The sequence below is a fragment of the Xyrauchen texanus genome, chromosome 31 (assembly GCF_025860055.1).
Source record: "Xyrauchen texanus isolate HMW12.3.18 chromosome 31, RBS_HiC_50CHRs, whole genome shotgun sequence".
NCBI lineage: Eukaryota > Metazoa > Chordata > Actinopteri > Cypriniformes > Catostomidae > Xyrauchen > Xyrauchen texanus.
In genome coordinates, this window is record NC_068306.1 from 11,513,846 (window position 1) to 11,530,249 (window position 16,404).

Sequence of the window (16,404 nt, forward strand, 5' to 3'; positions counted from 1 at the left end):
CTGCATGTTTAAAGGTCCAAATGTACTGAACTGACTCTTGGTTGAGAGCCCGTCACTGTCCTGCACAAGACGCAGTTCCCGTTCTGTCCATTAGATGGCGCCACACCTCTAACGCTCACTAACAACAGATCCACCTCCGTCCCCCGCTGCATGCACATCATACCATATCATAAACCCGCTACCATTACTGCCAGCGAGCTAACAACATACCCTTCAAAACCAGCATTTAATAAACTGCACAGGTAAGAACACAACACTGAACGAACGACTCGTAACATATCGCTTTTAACATGAACGTGAACATGCGTGAGCACAATGATTTTATTAATCCGCGGCTGGATTGTCTAAACATCTGTTTCAAGGGACGCGTTAGCCAGCTTTAGCAAAATAACAACAACCAAAAATTATTCTCTGAACGGGAAGCAGCACTTCAATCAAGTAGCATTATATGCAGCTTTTACAAATAATGTGAATATTATGCGTTGCATGAACCTATATACATCTTATCTTCACATTAGGTCCTATTGTAAGAGAAGTCACTGAAGAATTCAGCATCCTTATATTGTAACTCACCTATTTGACAGCTGTCAAGTCTAACTTGTTAAAGGAATGTTCCGGGCTCAATTTAAGTTAGGTTTTATGGACAACATTTGTGCATAGTTTAATCACATAAAATAATTGAATCTATTCCCTCGTTTATTAATTAATTAATTAATTAATTAATTTTTAATAAAAATGCAACAGTCGAGGCTATTACAATGGAAGTGAATGGGGCCAGTCTACAAACCACAAGACATAAACAATATGCGTGTTAACATGATTTAGTGTGATAAAAGTTTACTTACCTTTGCTGTGTAAAGTTATATTACATTTTACAACTTTGTGTCATGACGACATAATGTACGGTCAACCCTAAAACGCCTTAACACTGGTAAATCCCTCGTTTTTATCACACTAGAATCATGTTTACTTGTGTAATGTTTACTTTTTTATGTTTTATTAATGAGGTACCAGTAAATGTTTTACCATACATGTGGGATATATCAACCAGTTTATCAGCTCAATGTCATATTGAGTTTAAAGGAATATTCCGGGTTCAATACAAGTTTTTTTGTATTTATGTTACAGTAAGGAACTTACAATGGAAGTGAATGGGGCCAATTTTTGGAGGGTTTAAAAGCAGAAGTGTGAAGCTTATAGTTTTATAAAAGCACTTACAATTGCATAGCAATTATATTAATTATGTAATATTTGAGCTATAAAGTTTTTAAATAATTGTTTTTACAGGGTTTACGGCGTTGGGTTGTTATGGCAACGAAGTAGTACAATTTTATATAACTACACAGAAAAGGTTAGTATACGATTTTATCACACTAAAATAATGTTAACACATACACTGATCAGCCACAACATTAAAACCACATACCTAATATTGTGTAGGTCCCCCTCGTGCCGCCAAAACATAGCATAGCATTCTGAGATGATATTCTTCTCACCACAATTGTACAGAGCGGTTATCTGAGTTAACGTAGACTTTGTCAGTTCAAACCAGTTTGGCGATTCTCCATTGACCTCGCTTTTCAACAAGGCGTTTCCATCTGCAGAACTGCCGCTCACTGGATGTTTATGGTTTTTGGCACCATCCTGAGTAAATTCTAGAGACTGTTGTGTGTGAAAATCCCAGGAGGTCAGTAGTTACAGAAATACTCAAGCCAGCCCATCTGGCACCAACAATCATGCCTGAAGCTCCTGACCCGTATCTGCATGATTTTATGCATTGCAATGCTGCCACACGATTGGTGATTAGATAATCGCAGGGATGGTTGTTGGTGCCAGACGGGCTGGTTTGAGTATTTCTGTAACTGTTGATCTCCTGGGATTTTTACACACAACAGTCTCTCGAATTTTCTCCAAATGGTGCCAAAAACAAAAAACATCCAGTGGGCGGCAGTTCTGTGGACAGAAACGCCTTTTTGATGAGAGAGGTCAACAGAGAATGGCCAGACTGGTTCGAACTGACGAAGTCTATGGTAACTCAGATAACCACTCTGTACAATTGTGTTGAGAATAATAGCATCCAAATATGTTATTATGAGATGTGGGTTGTCGTTGTTTTGGCAGCAAGAGGGGGACCTACGCAATATTAGGCAGGTGGTTTTAATGTTGTGGCAGATTGGTCTATATTGTTTACGTTTTGTGGCTATTCTTTTGTAACTGAGAATTATAAAGTTAACGAATTGGCCCTATTTATTTAAGTGCCTCACTGTAACCAAGATTTCATTTATACATTTTTGTGGTAATTAACAAAATGCCACATATGATGTTGATTGAGCTTAACTGGTATTGAACTTTAACTTATACTGAACTTGAAATATTCACTTTATATCCCTGCCGATGTTCCTAACATTAAATTTTGAGCCATTAATTCGCCATTAATGCCCAGAAAGGCTCTCTAGTTTGGCATCTCACTAGTTATTGAGACACAGCCATTGTCTATTGAGTGGTGGTTTAATCAATAAGGCTATAATGAGTGTAACAAGGTTGTATGAATGTGCAAAATCAGATGTTAGATCTCATGCGTGCATCATCAAAAAAATTATATGCTCTATCAGCTGACTTGTGTTTTTATGTTGCTTGGGTGTTTGGCTTTAAAATAGTTTGCTCTGTTTGGAGAGAGAGGTGCAAGCAGGTTCCCAGAGGGATATTCCCCTTGGAATAAGCCATTCAGGAATCATTTGAAATGTAGCTTCAGGATTGTTTTGAATGAGCTGGATAAAGTTGACTATTTTCCAAGCTTTATGCACATTAACTTGCTCGAGGTGATCATTATTATTTTTAATCTCAGTATGTGGAAGCTGGCCAGATTCAAACAGCAGTCCACATAATGGTACAGTAAATATACATGGACTCATGACGTGTGGTTGGACTACCAAGTTGTTTTTAAAAAACGGCTTCCTTTATATTAGAAAAATGTTTGCTTAAATAAATTTGTCAGGTTCAATACAGGCTTAATCTGTAACATATGTGGGATGCTATTGATTTGAGAAAATCATTCCGACTCATCCCTCAGTTTGTAAAAAATACAACAATTATGTTTACAGTAACAGACTTACAATGGAAGTCTATAGGGCAAGGCACTGCATTGGGATAAACGTTTCAACAGTATAGTCACAAGACTAGAACATTATTTGTTAGCATGAGAATTAGTGTGACTGCTTGCTAACCTTAACTTTGCAAAGTTACAGCCTATCCAATCTTTAAAGGTGCACTCAGTTAGTTTTTGTTCACATCATCTTGGACTTACACTGACACCTATGGGCATAGATGCAGCAATCATTCAAACACAGTAGTTTTCAGTTACAGATGACAAAAGGACTATTCACAGTAAGACACCCTTCATTTAATCCATAGGTAAAACAGGACAGTTACTAAGATTTAAGTGAGTAGAATTCGGCTGGTCATGTGATCATCCTAACATTCTGAGAACTCTCTCCATGTACCATAAAACAGCTTTTATATGGTTACTGATATTCCTAGAGTCTTCATCTCATGTGAGTCATCATAATAATGTACATATGTTTCAAAATTACTTTTCTTTAAAAGTAAACCTTTTTAATGATTAAAAATTACTGAGTGCACTTTTAAATTCCTGTCACAACCACAAAAATCTGGTAAACCCTATAACTTTGCGAGGATACCAGAAAGCCTATCCTACTAGAACAGTAGTCCCATCACTAAAATGTTGATTTAGGATGAAACCTTCAAGACTGGCTTGCCCCGTAGACTTTCAAGGATCATGCATGACTGTAAACACAATTTGTGTTCGTTTTAACAAACTGAGTCTTAATTTGTAATGCTGTTGATAAAGTCTAACTTGTATTGATCCTGGAACATTCCTTCCAATTCCAAGTATTAGTTAAAGTATACAAGGTTAATGTTAAGTCAGTGTGCAAGTTGTGCCTGCTTCCTCATCCTAACTCTGTCAGCAGATTAGTACTTTGGTTTTCCTGTGTTAGAGCCAATGTTTCAAAGAATGCTGTGCTCCAGATGGTCCCATATGGCCAATCCTTTGTGGATGCGGCTCCCTCCGAATGCCTTGTGCATCAATACATAATAGAGACAACCAGTGTAGACTCATCTCGATGTGAATTTGGAAACTGTAGGTTGACATTTCTTTAGATAAAATTGGTCTGTGCTTACTGAAATTCAAAACACTGCCCCCAGAGGCCAAAGTGGTAGGTTTTGTTGGGCGTATGAGCACCCTTGAGCTAAATATTCCACTTAACAATGTCCATGGAGGGGCGCTAAAAGCAAGTTGTGAAGCGGTCTGAAATCTAGGGGTAACCTTCTTCTCTGAACATGCCACACAACTCCTTGTGCAGTCGCTTATATCTAGACTGAACTACTGTAAAGCTCTTTTAGTCGGCCTTCCTACTTGCGCAATTAGGCCTCTGCAAATGATCCAGAGTGCTGCAGCACATCTGGTCTTCAACGAACACAAGAGAGCATGTTACACCTCTCCTTGTCTCTCTCCACTGGCTGCCGGTTGCTGCACGTATCAAGTTCAAGGCTCTGATGCTGGCATTCAAAACAGTCACTGGGTCGGCTCCAGCTTACCTCATAAAAAATGAATTACATTAATATACATGTTGCCCTATAGTTTCTGTCTTGGATAGTATTTTTATTAAGCAATTTAAACTTTGTAACGCAGCACTTTTGGTCCTACTGTCTCTTTAAGATGAATTGCTTATGTTGTATTATTCCTCTATTTGTAAGTCGCTTTAGATAAAAGCATCTGCCAAATGAGCAAATGGAGTGGTGGTGGTGTAGTGAGCTAAAGCACTGGTAAGCAGAAGGTTGTCGGTTCGATCCCATCCCCACAGCCACCACCATTGTGTCCTTGAGCAAGGCACTTAACTCCAGGTTGCCCCGGGGGGATTGTCCCTGGAATAAGGGCTCTGTAAGTTGCTTTGGATAAAAGCTTCTGCCAATTGCATAAATGTAAATGTGAATGTAAACGTAAAGGAGTTGTTTTCAGCTATACAGGCAGTAGTACAGTGAAGAGAAATGCATGTTTTATAAACTGTACCCCCAACTAAAACCCCAAACCTAAACCTAACCATCAGCGTAGTAAAAATTTAATGTTATAGGGAAAAATGCAACCTCCAAATTGCTCTCATCACTGGTTATGCTAACTCGATTACATCCTGGTTTCTACCTGGTAATCGAATCCGGGTCTTCATGCTCATGATGCAACAAGCTTCTTGTGGAAGGTAAACACACACTGAAGCTGATACAAACATGTCTGATAGGACAACTTGCAGACTTCCCGTGTGATCATGTTGAACAGTGAGGGGAGAGTATTGAGTGTTAAAACCAGTCACGTGGAGTAAGGCTGCATCTGTTTGTTTTTAGGGTAAGATTGGTTACTTTAGAACTGTGACGTGCACAGAACGGGGGCAGCAGGGGCGCAAGTTTTCTAAATAAGAGTCCCCTGTGTATTGTAGCTTTTAAACTTAAAAGTTCTGCACTATGAGTCAAATATATGTTTATTATTATAATATTTTTATTATTATTACATTTTTCCCTGGTTATTGAGATTTTGGTTGCACCATAAACTGCATCTAAAGTTGACTGAATTTGGACTCTTATAGCCTCTGCCTGGCCCATCACAGGAAGGACAGACTAAGAACATTTAATATAAACTACCAATTTAAAAAATATAAATGGTCATGTCGCTTTCAGTGATAGACATTCAATTCGCGCTCGCAATTTCTCATTGCGCCTTTGCACCGTGCACCACGTTACCAGGGTAATGCCATGGTAATTAATGATTGATCATGTTCATATTTCATGATACTATCATGGTACTCCAAGGTACTTTAAAAAATACCATGATTTTACTATGACACATGTCAAAAACTTTGGGTTATCACAGACCATATCTGAAAATAAACAAGTTTTATACCATGGTGCTTTTTGTGAGAAATATAACAGAATAGGTTATTATTTGTGATAAAGGACAAATTGAAAAAAATATGTACAGTGTATATATATATATATATATATTATGCACACACACACACACACACACACACACACACACACACACACACACACACACACACACACACACACACACTTGTTGTGTGACTTTCCATAGACATAATGTTTTTTATACTGTACAAACTTTATATTCTATCCCCTAAACCTAACCCTCACAGAAAACCTTCTGCATTTTTACATTTTCAAAAAACATAATTTAGTATGATTTATAAGCTGTTTTCCTCATGGGGACCGACAAAATGTCCCCACAAGGTCAAAAATTTCGGGTTTTACTATCCTTATGGGGACATTTGGTCCCCACAAAGTGATAAATACACGCACACACACACACACACACACACACACACACACACACACACACACACACACACACACACACACACACACACACACACAAGAAAATTGTGAAATACTCAAAAAGCAAAGAAATAAGTTAAGTAAGTATTATTAATTACTACTCATTAAAAAAACTGCCTTTGTATCATTCCGCCACAGTCCCTGCTAAGGTCTGTACACGTCACTGATTTAAAATATCCTGATTGATTTAATAAGAGGTGAGCTAGGGTAAGGAATTTTTATATCAACATGTTCGAAAGCGCTCGATCTGATTGTGTTTGATGCTGTCCTTTGTGTGTATCCAGTCAGACCATTTAAAATATTTCTCCTATCCCAGCTTAATATGCAGTCAACAATTAGTAAGCCATTTGTAGGTTGATTTTACATAAAAGTGTAACACAGTTGTCCTATCAAAATTTGGGACTGTGTTTTCTGGAATCGATTAGAAAAATGTGATTATTTTGGCAATTCCATGTGTTGATGCTAGTGGCACAGAAATGACACACTTCAGCTTTAATGTAGACCTGGTTTGTTTTGCATGTTCTCATTGGGGGTGCAGGGATTCATTGTTGTTTGCCTGTGAGTCTGAATCTGCATTACAAATGAGGTGTGTGCATTTGGTATTTTGGGTATGTGGAGGAGAAACACTTGGTTTGCAATCCATCAAAGATCAAAGTAGGTCACAGAAGAATGTAGAAACTACACTCAGATTAAAATAGCTCAGCCAACCGTTGCAGTCAGGCCCCGTCTTGCCCACATCCAATATGCATTTTCTGTTCTTGAAAAGAGGATGTGATGCTTTGTAATGTGAGTGTAAATGCATGTGAGGTAGGTGTGTGCTAACTACATCCACCACACTCCAGTCAGATGGTCCACCATATTATGATCAAACACATTTCTTATGGGCCGTTCACACCTGACATGTTCTTTTGTTGAAAAACAGTTGGACGACATGCAACAGAATTGAATATAACACAGCTGTCTTGAGATGAGTTTTTAATTTGTACTGTTTCTAACTTGACACGGCATCTTTAAAATGCAATGCAGTGATGCAAGACATGATTCAACAGCCAAAAACATCTGTCTTGTGTGACTATGTGTTATGTATACCCTGTCTTGTTTCACTGTTGCCCTTTTGTTTGCCATTTTTGTCACTTTTGCATTTCTTAGTTTTCACTTTAGTCCCTTATGTAACTCCATAGTCTCTTTGTTAGCGTTCGTGTTTTCTGTCATTGTTTTCACCTGTCCTCATTAGTTTGCCTTTTGCTTCTGTTAATCACCTTGTTATCTTGTTTGAGTTCTGTTCGTTCATTGGCCCCTTTTCCCATGTTTATGTATTTATACCCTGTTTCTTTGTTCAGTCCTTGTCTATCGTTGTTTGATGTCAGCCTGGTGTGTGTTTCCTTCCCGAGTCCTCTGTTTGTTTACATCGTGTTTAGTTAGCAGTTTTTATGTTTGATTTCCCCATTGTGGGTTGTTCCTTTGTGTTTACCTGTTTGTTAATTAAATAAAGTTTAAACTGCGTTTGGATCCGCATCTCCTCGTCTGCCTCGTTGCTCAAGCGTTACAGAACGATAGACCACACATGGATCCAGCAGCTATACGGGCCAAATGCCGGCTGCTCAACTTGCAGCAAGAAGACCAGCCTTTGGTAGACCACGCTCTCTACTTTCTCCTCCTGGCGACCTTTACGGACTTCCCGGACTCCGCATTGGTGTTTTTTTTAAGGACAGCTTAAATCCCTCGCTGAGGGAGCGGGTGCCACAGGCAACGCCCGGCTGCACTCTCCGCGACTACCTGGAGACGACCCTACTAGCGTGCAGCTCACCGCTCCCTGTCACACCAGCCTCACCTGTCAGCGAGCAACCCCCCACGCCAGTGGCTTCCCTTGAACCTGCACAGTCCACTTCGTCCGCCCGGAGGAGGAGGAAAAGACAGGCTTCCGCCTCCCGGCCCACGCCTGCCCCGGTCTGCGAGCCAGAGCCCACGCCTGCCCCGGTCTGCGAGCCAGAGCCCACGCCTGCCCCGGTCTGCGAGCCAGAGCCCACGCCTGCCCCGGTCTGCGAACCAGAGCCCACGCCTGTCACAGTGAGCGAGCCAGCGGCCACGCGTGTCACAGTGAGCGAGCCAGCGCCTACGGCCTCTACCGTCAGCGAGCCTGAGCCCTCGTCAACCACGGTCAGCGAGCCTGAGCCCTCGTCAACCATGGCCAGCGAGCCTGAAGCCACGCTGACCAGGAACAGAATCCCAGCTTCGCCAGTCGCATTGTGCCCCCCTGGTCTGTCTGTCTGCCCATGTGCCCACTTGGACTGTCTGTTTGCCCCTGGTGCCCTCATGTTGCTTTTGTGGGTTTTTGTCATTTTGTTTATTGTCTTCTAGGATCGTCTGGAAGCCGATCCTTTGAGGGAGGGCTCTGTTAGGAAAAGACAGGCTTCCGCCTCCCGGCCCACGCCTGCCCCGGTCTGCGAGCCAGAGCCCACGCCTGCCCCGGTCTGCGAGCCAGAGCCCACGCCTGCCCCGGTCTGCGAGCCAGAGCCCACGCCTGCCCCGGTCTGCGAGCCAGAGCCCACGCCTGTCACAGTGAGCGAGCCAGCGGCCACGCGTGTCACAGTGAGCGAGCCAGCGCCTACGGCCTCTACCGTCAGCGAGCCTGAGCCCTCGTCAACCACGGTCAGCGAGCCTGAGCCCTCGTCAACCATGGCCAGCGAGCCTGAAGCCACGCTGACCAGGAACAGAATCCCAGCTTCGCCAGTCGCATCAGCCCGGAGGAAGAGGAGAAAGGGAGAGGTCTCTGCACTCCAGCCTCCGCCTGCCGCAGCCCCATGCCCTAAACCCCCCTTGGCTCTGCCCTCAGCGCCCGGCGAACCCAAGCCGGCACATACCACGGTAACCCAGCCAGAGCCTGTAGCCTCAGACATCAGTGAGCCAGTGCCGATAGCCTCAGACGTCCCTGAGCCAGCGCCTGTAGCCTCGACCGTCCCTGAGCCAGCGCCTGTAGCCTCGACCGTCCCTGAGCCAGCGCCTGTAGCCTCGACCGTCCCTGAGCCAGCGCCTGTAGCCTCGACCGTCCCTGAGCCAGCGCCTGTAGCCTCGACCGTCCCTGAGCCAGCGCCTGTAGCCAGGACCGTCCAAGAGCCAGCGCCAGTGGTCATGCCCGTCCTAGAGCCAGCGCCTCCCGAGTTTCCCGAGCTTTCCAGAGCTCCGCCTTCCGAGCTTTCCAGAGCTCCGCTTTCCAGAGCTCCGCCTTCTGAGCTTTCCAGAGCTCTGCCTCCTGGGCTTTCCAGAGCCCCACCTTCCGAGCTTCCTGAGCTTTCCAGAGCTCCGCTTTCCAGAGCTCCGCTTTCCAGAGCTCCGCCTTCTGAGCTTTCCAGAGCTCCGCCTCCTGGGCTTTCCAGAGCCCCACCTTCCGAGCTTCCTGAGCTTTCCAGAGCTCCGCCTCCCGAGCTTTCCAGAGCTCCGCCCCCCAAGCTTCCCAGGGCTCCGCCTCTCAAGCCTCTCGAGCCTCCCAGGGCTCCGTCTCAAGCCTCCCGAGCTTTCCAGAGCTCCGCCCTCCGAGCTTCCCAGGGCTCCGTCTCTCAAGCCTCCCGAGCTTTCCAGAGCTCCGCCCTCCGAGCTTCCCAGAGCTCAAGCCTCTCAAGCCTTCCAGGGCTCCGCCCCTCAAGCCTCTCCAGCCTGCCAGGGCTCCGCCTCTCGAGCCTTCCAGGGCTCCGCTCGCCTCAGAGCTCTGCCTCCTACTGGCCTCCAGCCTCCAGAGCCTCCTTGAGGCCTCCCTACGGCTCCCAGCCTCCAGAGCCTCTCGAGCCTCCTGCGGCTCCGCCTCTCGAGCCTCCTGCGGCTCCGCTTCCAGAGCCTCCTACGGCTCCGCTTCCAGAGCCTCCTATGGCTCCGCCTCTCGAGCCACTCAAGCCTTCAGCGGCTCCGCCCTCAGAGCCTCCCGAGCCTCCTACGGCTCTGCCTCTCAAGCCTTTGACGGCACTGCCCTCAGAGCCTCCCGAGCCTCCTACGGCTCCGCCTCTCGAGCCACTCAAGCCTTCGACGGCTCCGCCCTCAGAGCCTCCCGAGCCTCCTATGGCTCCGCCTCCCGAGCCTCCTACGGCTCCGCCTCTGGAGCCACTCAAGCCTTCGACGGCTCCACCCTCAGAGCCTCCTACGTCTCTGCCCCCAGAGACTCCAGAGCCTTCCTGGTCTCCGTTCCTAAAGCCTCCCACGGCGCCGCCTTCCTCGGCTCCACCTCCTGAGCCTCCTTCAGCTCCACCTCTTGAGCCTCCCTCAGCTCCGCCTTCTGGGCCTTCTGAGCCATCACCTCCCTCGGCTCCGCCTCAGAGGTCCTCCTTGGCTCCGCCTCACGCGGCTCTGCCGGCCTCCCCTGTGGCCACTCCATCTCCTAGGCCACCAAAACCGGCCTCTGTCCTGTGGTCACCTCCCAGGTCTCCTGAACCGGCCCTTGGCCCACGACCACCTCCCAGGCCACCAAAGCCGGCCTCTGTCCTGAGGCCTCCTCCCAGGTCCCCCAAACCTGTCCTTGCCCTGTGGCCAGCTCCTAGGCCTCCTGCACCTACCCTTGCCCGGTGGCCAGCTCCCAGACCATCGAAACCTGTCCCTTTGTGCCCCCATGGACTGCCTAATTGTCCCTTGTGCCCCCGTGGACTGTCTCATCTCCCTTTGTGCCCCCGTGGACTGTCTCATTTCCCCCTTGGACTTCCTGTCTGCCCCTTGCACCTCCATGACCTGCCTGTCTTGCCCTCTGTGCCCCCCGGACTTCCTGCCTGCCCATTGTGCCCCCCTGGTCTGTCTGTCTGCCCATGTGCCCACTTGGACTGTCTGTTTGCCCCTGGTGCCCTCATGTTGCTTTTGTGGGTTTTTGTCTTTTGTTTATTGTCTTCTAGGATCGTCTGGAAGCCGATCCTTTGAGGGGGGGCTCTGTTATGTATACCCTGTCTTGTTTCACTGTTGCCCTTTTGTTTGCCATTTTTGTCACTTTTGCATTTCTTAGTTTTCACTTTAGTCCCTTATGTAACTCCATAGTCTCTTTGTTAGCGTTCATGTTTTCTGTCATTGTTTTCACCTGTCCTCATTAGTTTGCCTTTTGCTTCTGTTAATCACCTTGTTATCTTGTTTGAGTTCTGTTCGTTCATTGGCCCCTTTTTCCCATGTTTATGTATTTATACCCTGTTTCTTTGTTCAGTCCTTGTCTATCGTTGTTTGATGTCAGCCTGGTGTGTGTGTTTCCTTCCCGAGTCCTCTGTTTGTTTACATCGTGTTTAGTTAGCAGTTTTTATGTTTGATTTCCCCATTGTGGGTTGTTCCTTTGTGTTTACCTGTTTGTTAATTAAATAAAGTTTAAACTGCGTTTGGATCCGCATCTCCTCGTCTGCCTTGTTGCTCAAGCGTTACACTATGTTTGCAGAAACCAACATTAAAAAATTTTATTGCACAAAAGTATCATAGTTCTCAAGAGTCCTGTGGTTGAGGCATAATAATGGAAACGTTGCAGATGATTTTAAGTCAGACAAAAATGGTCTTGTAATATATTGTTCAAAGGTGGTGAATGTGCTACAAAACTGACAGCATTGTGTCTTTTAAAGCATCAAGTGCAACATTTTAATGCTAAAACAAACATACAATCTTTTGTTTTTAAATAAACTGCTCTGCCTCACTAATTGGTTGGTGGACTAGTAATTATGTCGACAATCCTGACTATCCTGCACCTGGTTTGACAAATGGCTCAGACATGCCTGGCTGCTCTGTGCTCAGCTGAGCTGTCTCTTTATAATAGAGGTTGAGAAATGTTAGGACAGGAAGTCAGAAATGGCTCAGACACCAGGGATTGGCCGGTGATTAAAATCTGATCTGATGTTAAAAGCATCTTATTGTCCGTTATAATTTTTTTTCTGCTTCTGCTAGAAATAGCTAATAAATTCTTATATGGCTGAGATAATTTTACCAGGAAACATCATAATAATTGTATAATAATTCAATATTTACTGTACCATAATAATTTACTTTAGATGACACTACTATGGTATGTACACAATACTCTAAAGTAGTACAAAAGTAGGACAAATTTATCACCTAGATCAACTAATTGGCTAATATTTGAGATTATCAACACCAGACAGATGTCTTTGACTGTTGCGCCTAGATACGTCGTGAAGCACTCAGCCTTTCAAAGTATACTCTTGTGACCGTGAGCCCATAGGAACGCGTTTTACGAATGCGCACTACTACTGCTTTGTGATACTCTCATAGAACAGTCAACGGCAAGGGCTCGCACTGCCAACGCGCAAAGATGCGGACTGCACACATGTCTAGAAAAACCAAACTGCAAACGGACGGTCCGTGCATACTGTGCTGATGACGAAATCCGTGTCAAATGCAATGCGTGTGAGACGCGGCATGCGGAAAACCAAAGCAAACTTTGGCCTATACTCTTCCTCTTGGTAGCAGTAAATGCAGTCTGCAAGAGTTTCCATAAGGGCTATTATTATTGAGACTTCCTCCTTGTCAGTGTCAATTGTTTGGTAAAGTAGTAATGAGCAGTACTTTTGTCCAGTTAACTAACGATATTTGTTTTAGGAATGTTAACACAGGATGCTGCAGTAACATCTTGCGTGACAGTGCAATCACTTGGCTGATGGTTGTTGTCATTTTGATGTCATGTATCATCCTTCATTCATTCTCCTGGGGGCTGTTTATCTCAGTATGAGATGGGTAGGCAGAAACAGAGAGATATTTTAATGATCTATTCTAAATAATCTAGATTTGTGTATTTTCTGAAAAAAAAAAAAAAAAAATGCGAGGGTGTTGTGGGTTGTTGCTAGGGCATTGTTAAATGCTTGTTAAGGTGTTAACAAGAATGCTTGTAGCATTATGATATGCAGTTGCTAGGGTGTTATGGGTGGTTGCTATGTGGTTACTGGGAATTTAAATCCATTTTATTGTCCATAAAACAAAAATCATATGTCCTAAGCCTTACTGCTTTGAGAAGTCATAGCACACCTCTCCTGATCAATCCACACGATTTCAGGGATCATTCATGTCCATAGTACAAATGGTAAACCACCAAATTTAAAGGAGTCATGAAATGGAAAATCTAATTTTCTTTTATATTTAGACATATAAGAGGTAACTGTACTACTAAAACATACTGTAAATGTCAGATCACAAAACTTCCTCCCCAGTCTATAAAGAGCATTTATTGTTCCCACTCTGTGTGTTCATGACGTCATGAGACATTGCTCATCGCAGTGTCATCACGCCCTTGGCCGCACCCACTAGCACTCAGTTCGTATTGCTTGTAACTCAGTCATAATAAGATTCAAGCTTTGCAAAGGAACTGTTATTGAAGAATGGAGCAGTTAAAAACACTTCGACTTGACAGCAAAAATGTGAGAAAACAGTTTAATTCATGAATATTTCTAATGTCATGACTGTTTGTTATGGTGCTGAGTGTTAACAGTTGTGCTTGAGTGAAGTTTAATATATTCGGATGCAATGTGTTGGACGTACGTTGTGTGTAAACCCTGAAATATAGCTGAATATGAGGGGCTGCACGATGTTAGACATTCAGAACAGGTGTCGTTTACATTGAAGTCTAAAGGAGACGCTGAGGCCAAAACTGAGCGTTTCAGTCAGAGGTCAGAGACAGGGTGGAAAATGATCATTTATTACTAAACTATGACAGTTTTGGTGCAAAAAACTTTACTAACATTATCAGTGTACCTCAGAGAAGATAATACAATTATATATAAAAAAATGGCATTTTATTACCCCTTTAATAGTTTAAGATTCTTAAGATACTTATATAGAAAGATACTTGAAATATACACTATGTAAGTACGTAAATGCAGATGCTTCTAACAATGCAAGCTTGTTTTTTCGTGCTTTGTTGCTTTCAAAATGTGTCAGACTGACATTCTTAACACAATGCAAGTGTGCGTTGGTTTCTCAGCATTGCCTCAAGGCATTATAGTGGACATCAGTGAATGCTGTCCGCTTCTATGGTGAGTTATCTCTTTCAAGTCAACTACTGTCATGGCAGAGCAACAATTTGAAGAAAATATTGCTGAGCAAGTAAGTTAAAGTCAAGATATTTATAGCAACTTATCTGAATAAAAACACATCCAGTTTAGTGGCACACATCCAGTTTAGTGGCACTGACTTTTAAAGGTATCTTTATCACCCCCGTAATTACTGAGGTACCGAGTGAGAACACATGCCGGAAAAAGATCAGGGTATGTCTGGGCTAATTCCTCTGATTCTGGAGTCAACACAGGGCTGTCAACTACTTCTAGTGCAGGTAACACTCTCCCTCCAGCCAAGTCATTTCCTAAAATAAATGACACCCCTGGAACTGGTAACGCAGAACGTACCCCCACATTGACAAATCCCGTGACTAATTCAGACCTCACATATATACGATGCAAAGGCACCTTCACCACTTCCATACAGAATCCCTGAACTAATATGCTAGATCCCAAATGTGACTGATCAGAAAAGGGCAACGCATCAGCACATATAAACGAATAAGCAGCCCCTGTATCACGCAAAATCTGTATTTCCACCTGCTCCTCAAGTTTACCACTAAACGATACAAACCCTTTCAATAAGAAAGGCTTGTATATACCATCAGGTGACACTTCTGTGGCATCCTCAGGAACCGTGTTCACAAAAGCAAGAGGCCTCTGCTGTGAACCATTCTGCGGTTTGCGTTTCAGCACTAAACAATCTGCAATAACGTGACCAGTCTTATGGCAATAAAAGCACTCACGTCTCTCTTTCGATTGTTCACCCGCCATCTTCGTCTGTTCGTTAGCAGATCTCCCCTGAAACAACTGAGGCTGAGCTACACCAACAGTCGTATTTCTATCCGGGCGCGCACTACAAAACACATTCTTATGTGTGAGCGCAAACTCATCAGCGCGCACGGCTGCCGTGGCAAGATCAGTGACTTTTTGCTCATTCAAATACAGAACAACGCGTTCTGGCAAGCCTTTCTTAAAATCCTCAAGCAACATTAATTCTCGGAGGGATGCAAAATCAGTTACCTTACTTGATACACACCATTTATCAAACAATACCCCTTTCTCGCGCGCGAATTCCACAAACGTCTGATTCCCACTCTTCCTGTGGTATCTAAACCTTTGCCGGTAAGCCTCCGGGACTAACTCAAACGAACGAAGGATAGCTATCTTGACGGTCTCATACTGTAAACTTTCCGCTAACGAAAGTGCAGAAAAAACTTCCAAAGCTTTCCCTGACAACCGGCACTGCAACAGTAAAGCCCAAACATCTTTTGGCCATCCTAAAGAAAACGCTATCCGTTCAAAAGCTCTAAAATAGCTATCCACTTCCGACTCTCTGAACAAGGGCACCAGGAAGATTTTTACTCACATCAAATCCCACCGAGGTTGTAGAACCGCGAACTGTAGTATCTTTATTCACCAAGTCAGAAGTGATTGGACCAGCAGTAACAGGGGCGAGCGTCCTCCCCTCTATCTCTAACTTGCGCAAGTTCACTTCCTTCTCAGCCTCTATTTCCAACCTACGGATTTTGAGCCGCAGATCAAATTCGCCCTGTCATGCTTGCACTCTCTCCTCCGCTTCCATACGGAGTCGGGCGAGACGAACTTTCAATTTCGACCTCCCTATCGATCCCGGCGTAGCCGGGGAAAACGGCTCGAAGAGTGGAAAAGCTGCTCGGCTTTCGACCTCGGTCTCCGTCCCAGCGAGTTTCACAACTTCCTCCCCAGCCTTCATACTTTGCGCATCATCGGCGATTTGATCTGCTTCTCCCTCCGCCTCAGATAAAACCAAAATATCTAATTCCACTAATCGATGCAATAAAAAATCTTTAATTTCCCTTTTTAGCAATTGTTGGCTAACAGAAATTCGGAAGTGGTCAGCTATAACGATCAATTCATCTTTTCGACATCTCTCAAACGCCCCAAACGAAGGATTGGAGCAACAAGACATGAAGACATAAGGAGGTTTAAATCAAGT

At 44.4% G+C, this 16,404-nt stretch overlaps 1 protein-coding gene across 6 annotated transcripts in view; it reads left to right on the forward strand.

Annotated features, from left to right (window-relative positions):
* Nucleotides 1-140: 140 nt before the first annotated feature.
* Nucleotides 141-16,404, forward strand: part of LOC127625196 (calcium/calmodulin-dependent protein kinase kinase 2-like) — a 41,027-nt gene continuing 24,763 nt past the window's right edge. For 4 of the 6 annotated variants that reach the window (XM_052100324.1, XM_052100325.1, XM_052100326.1 and 1 more), the window contains exon 1: nucleotides 141-242. In XM_052100324.1, coding sequence (XP_051956284.1) covers nucleotides 151-242 — 92 coding nt within the window. In that variant the 5' untranslated portion in view covers nucleotides 141-150. Of the gene's footprint in view, nucleotides 243-1,287; nucleotides 1,352-13,731; nucleotides 13,791-16,404 lie in introns of those variants that run through there. The other 2 variants (XM_052100329.1, XM_052100328.1) reach the window with 2 other exon arrangements.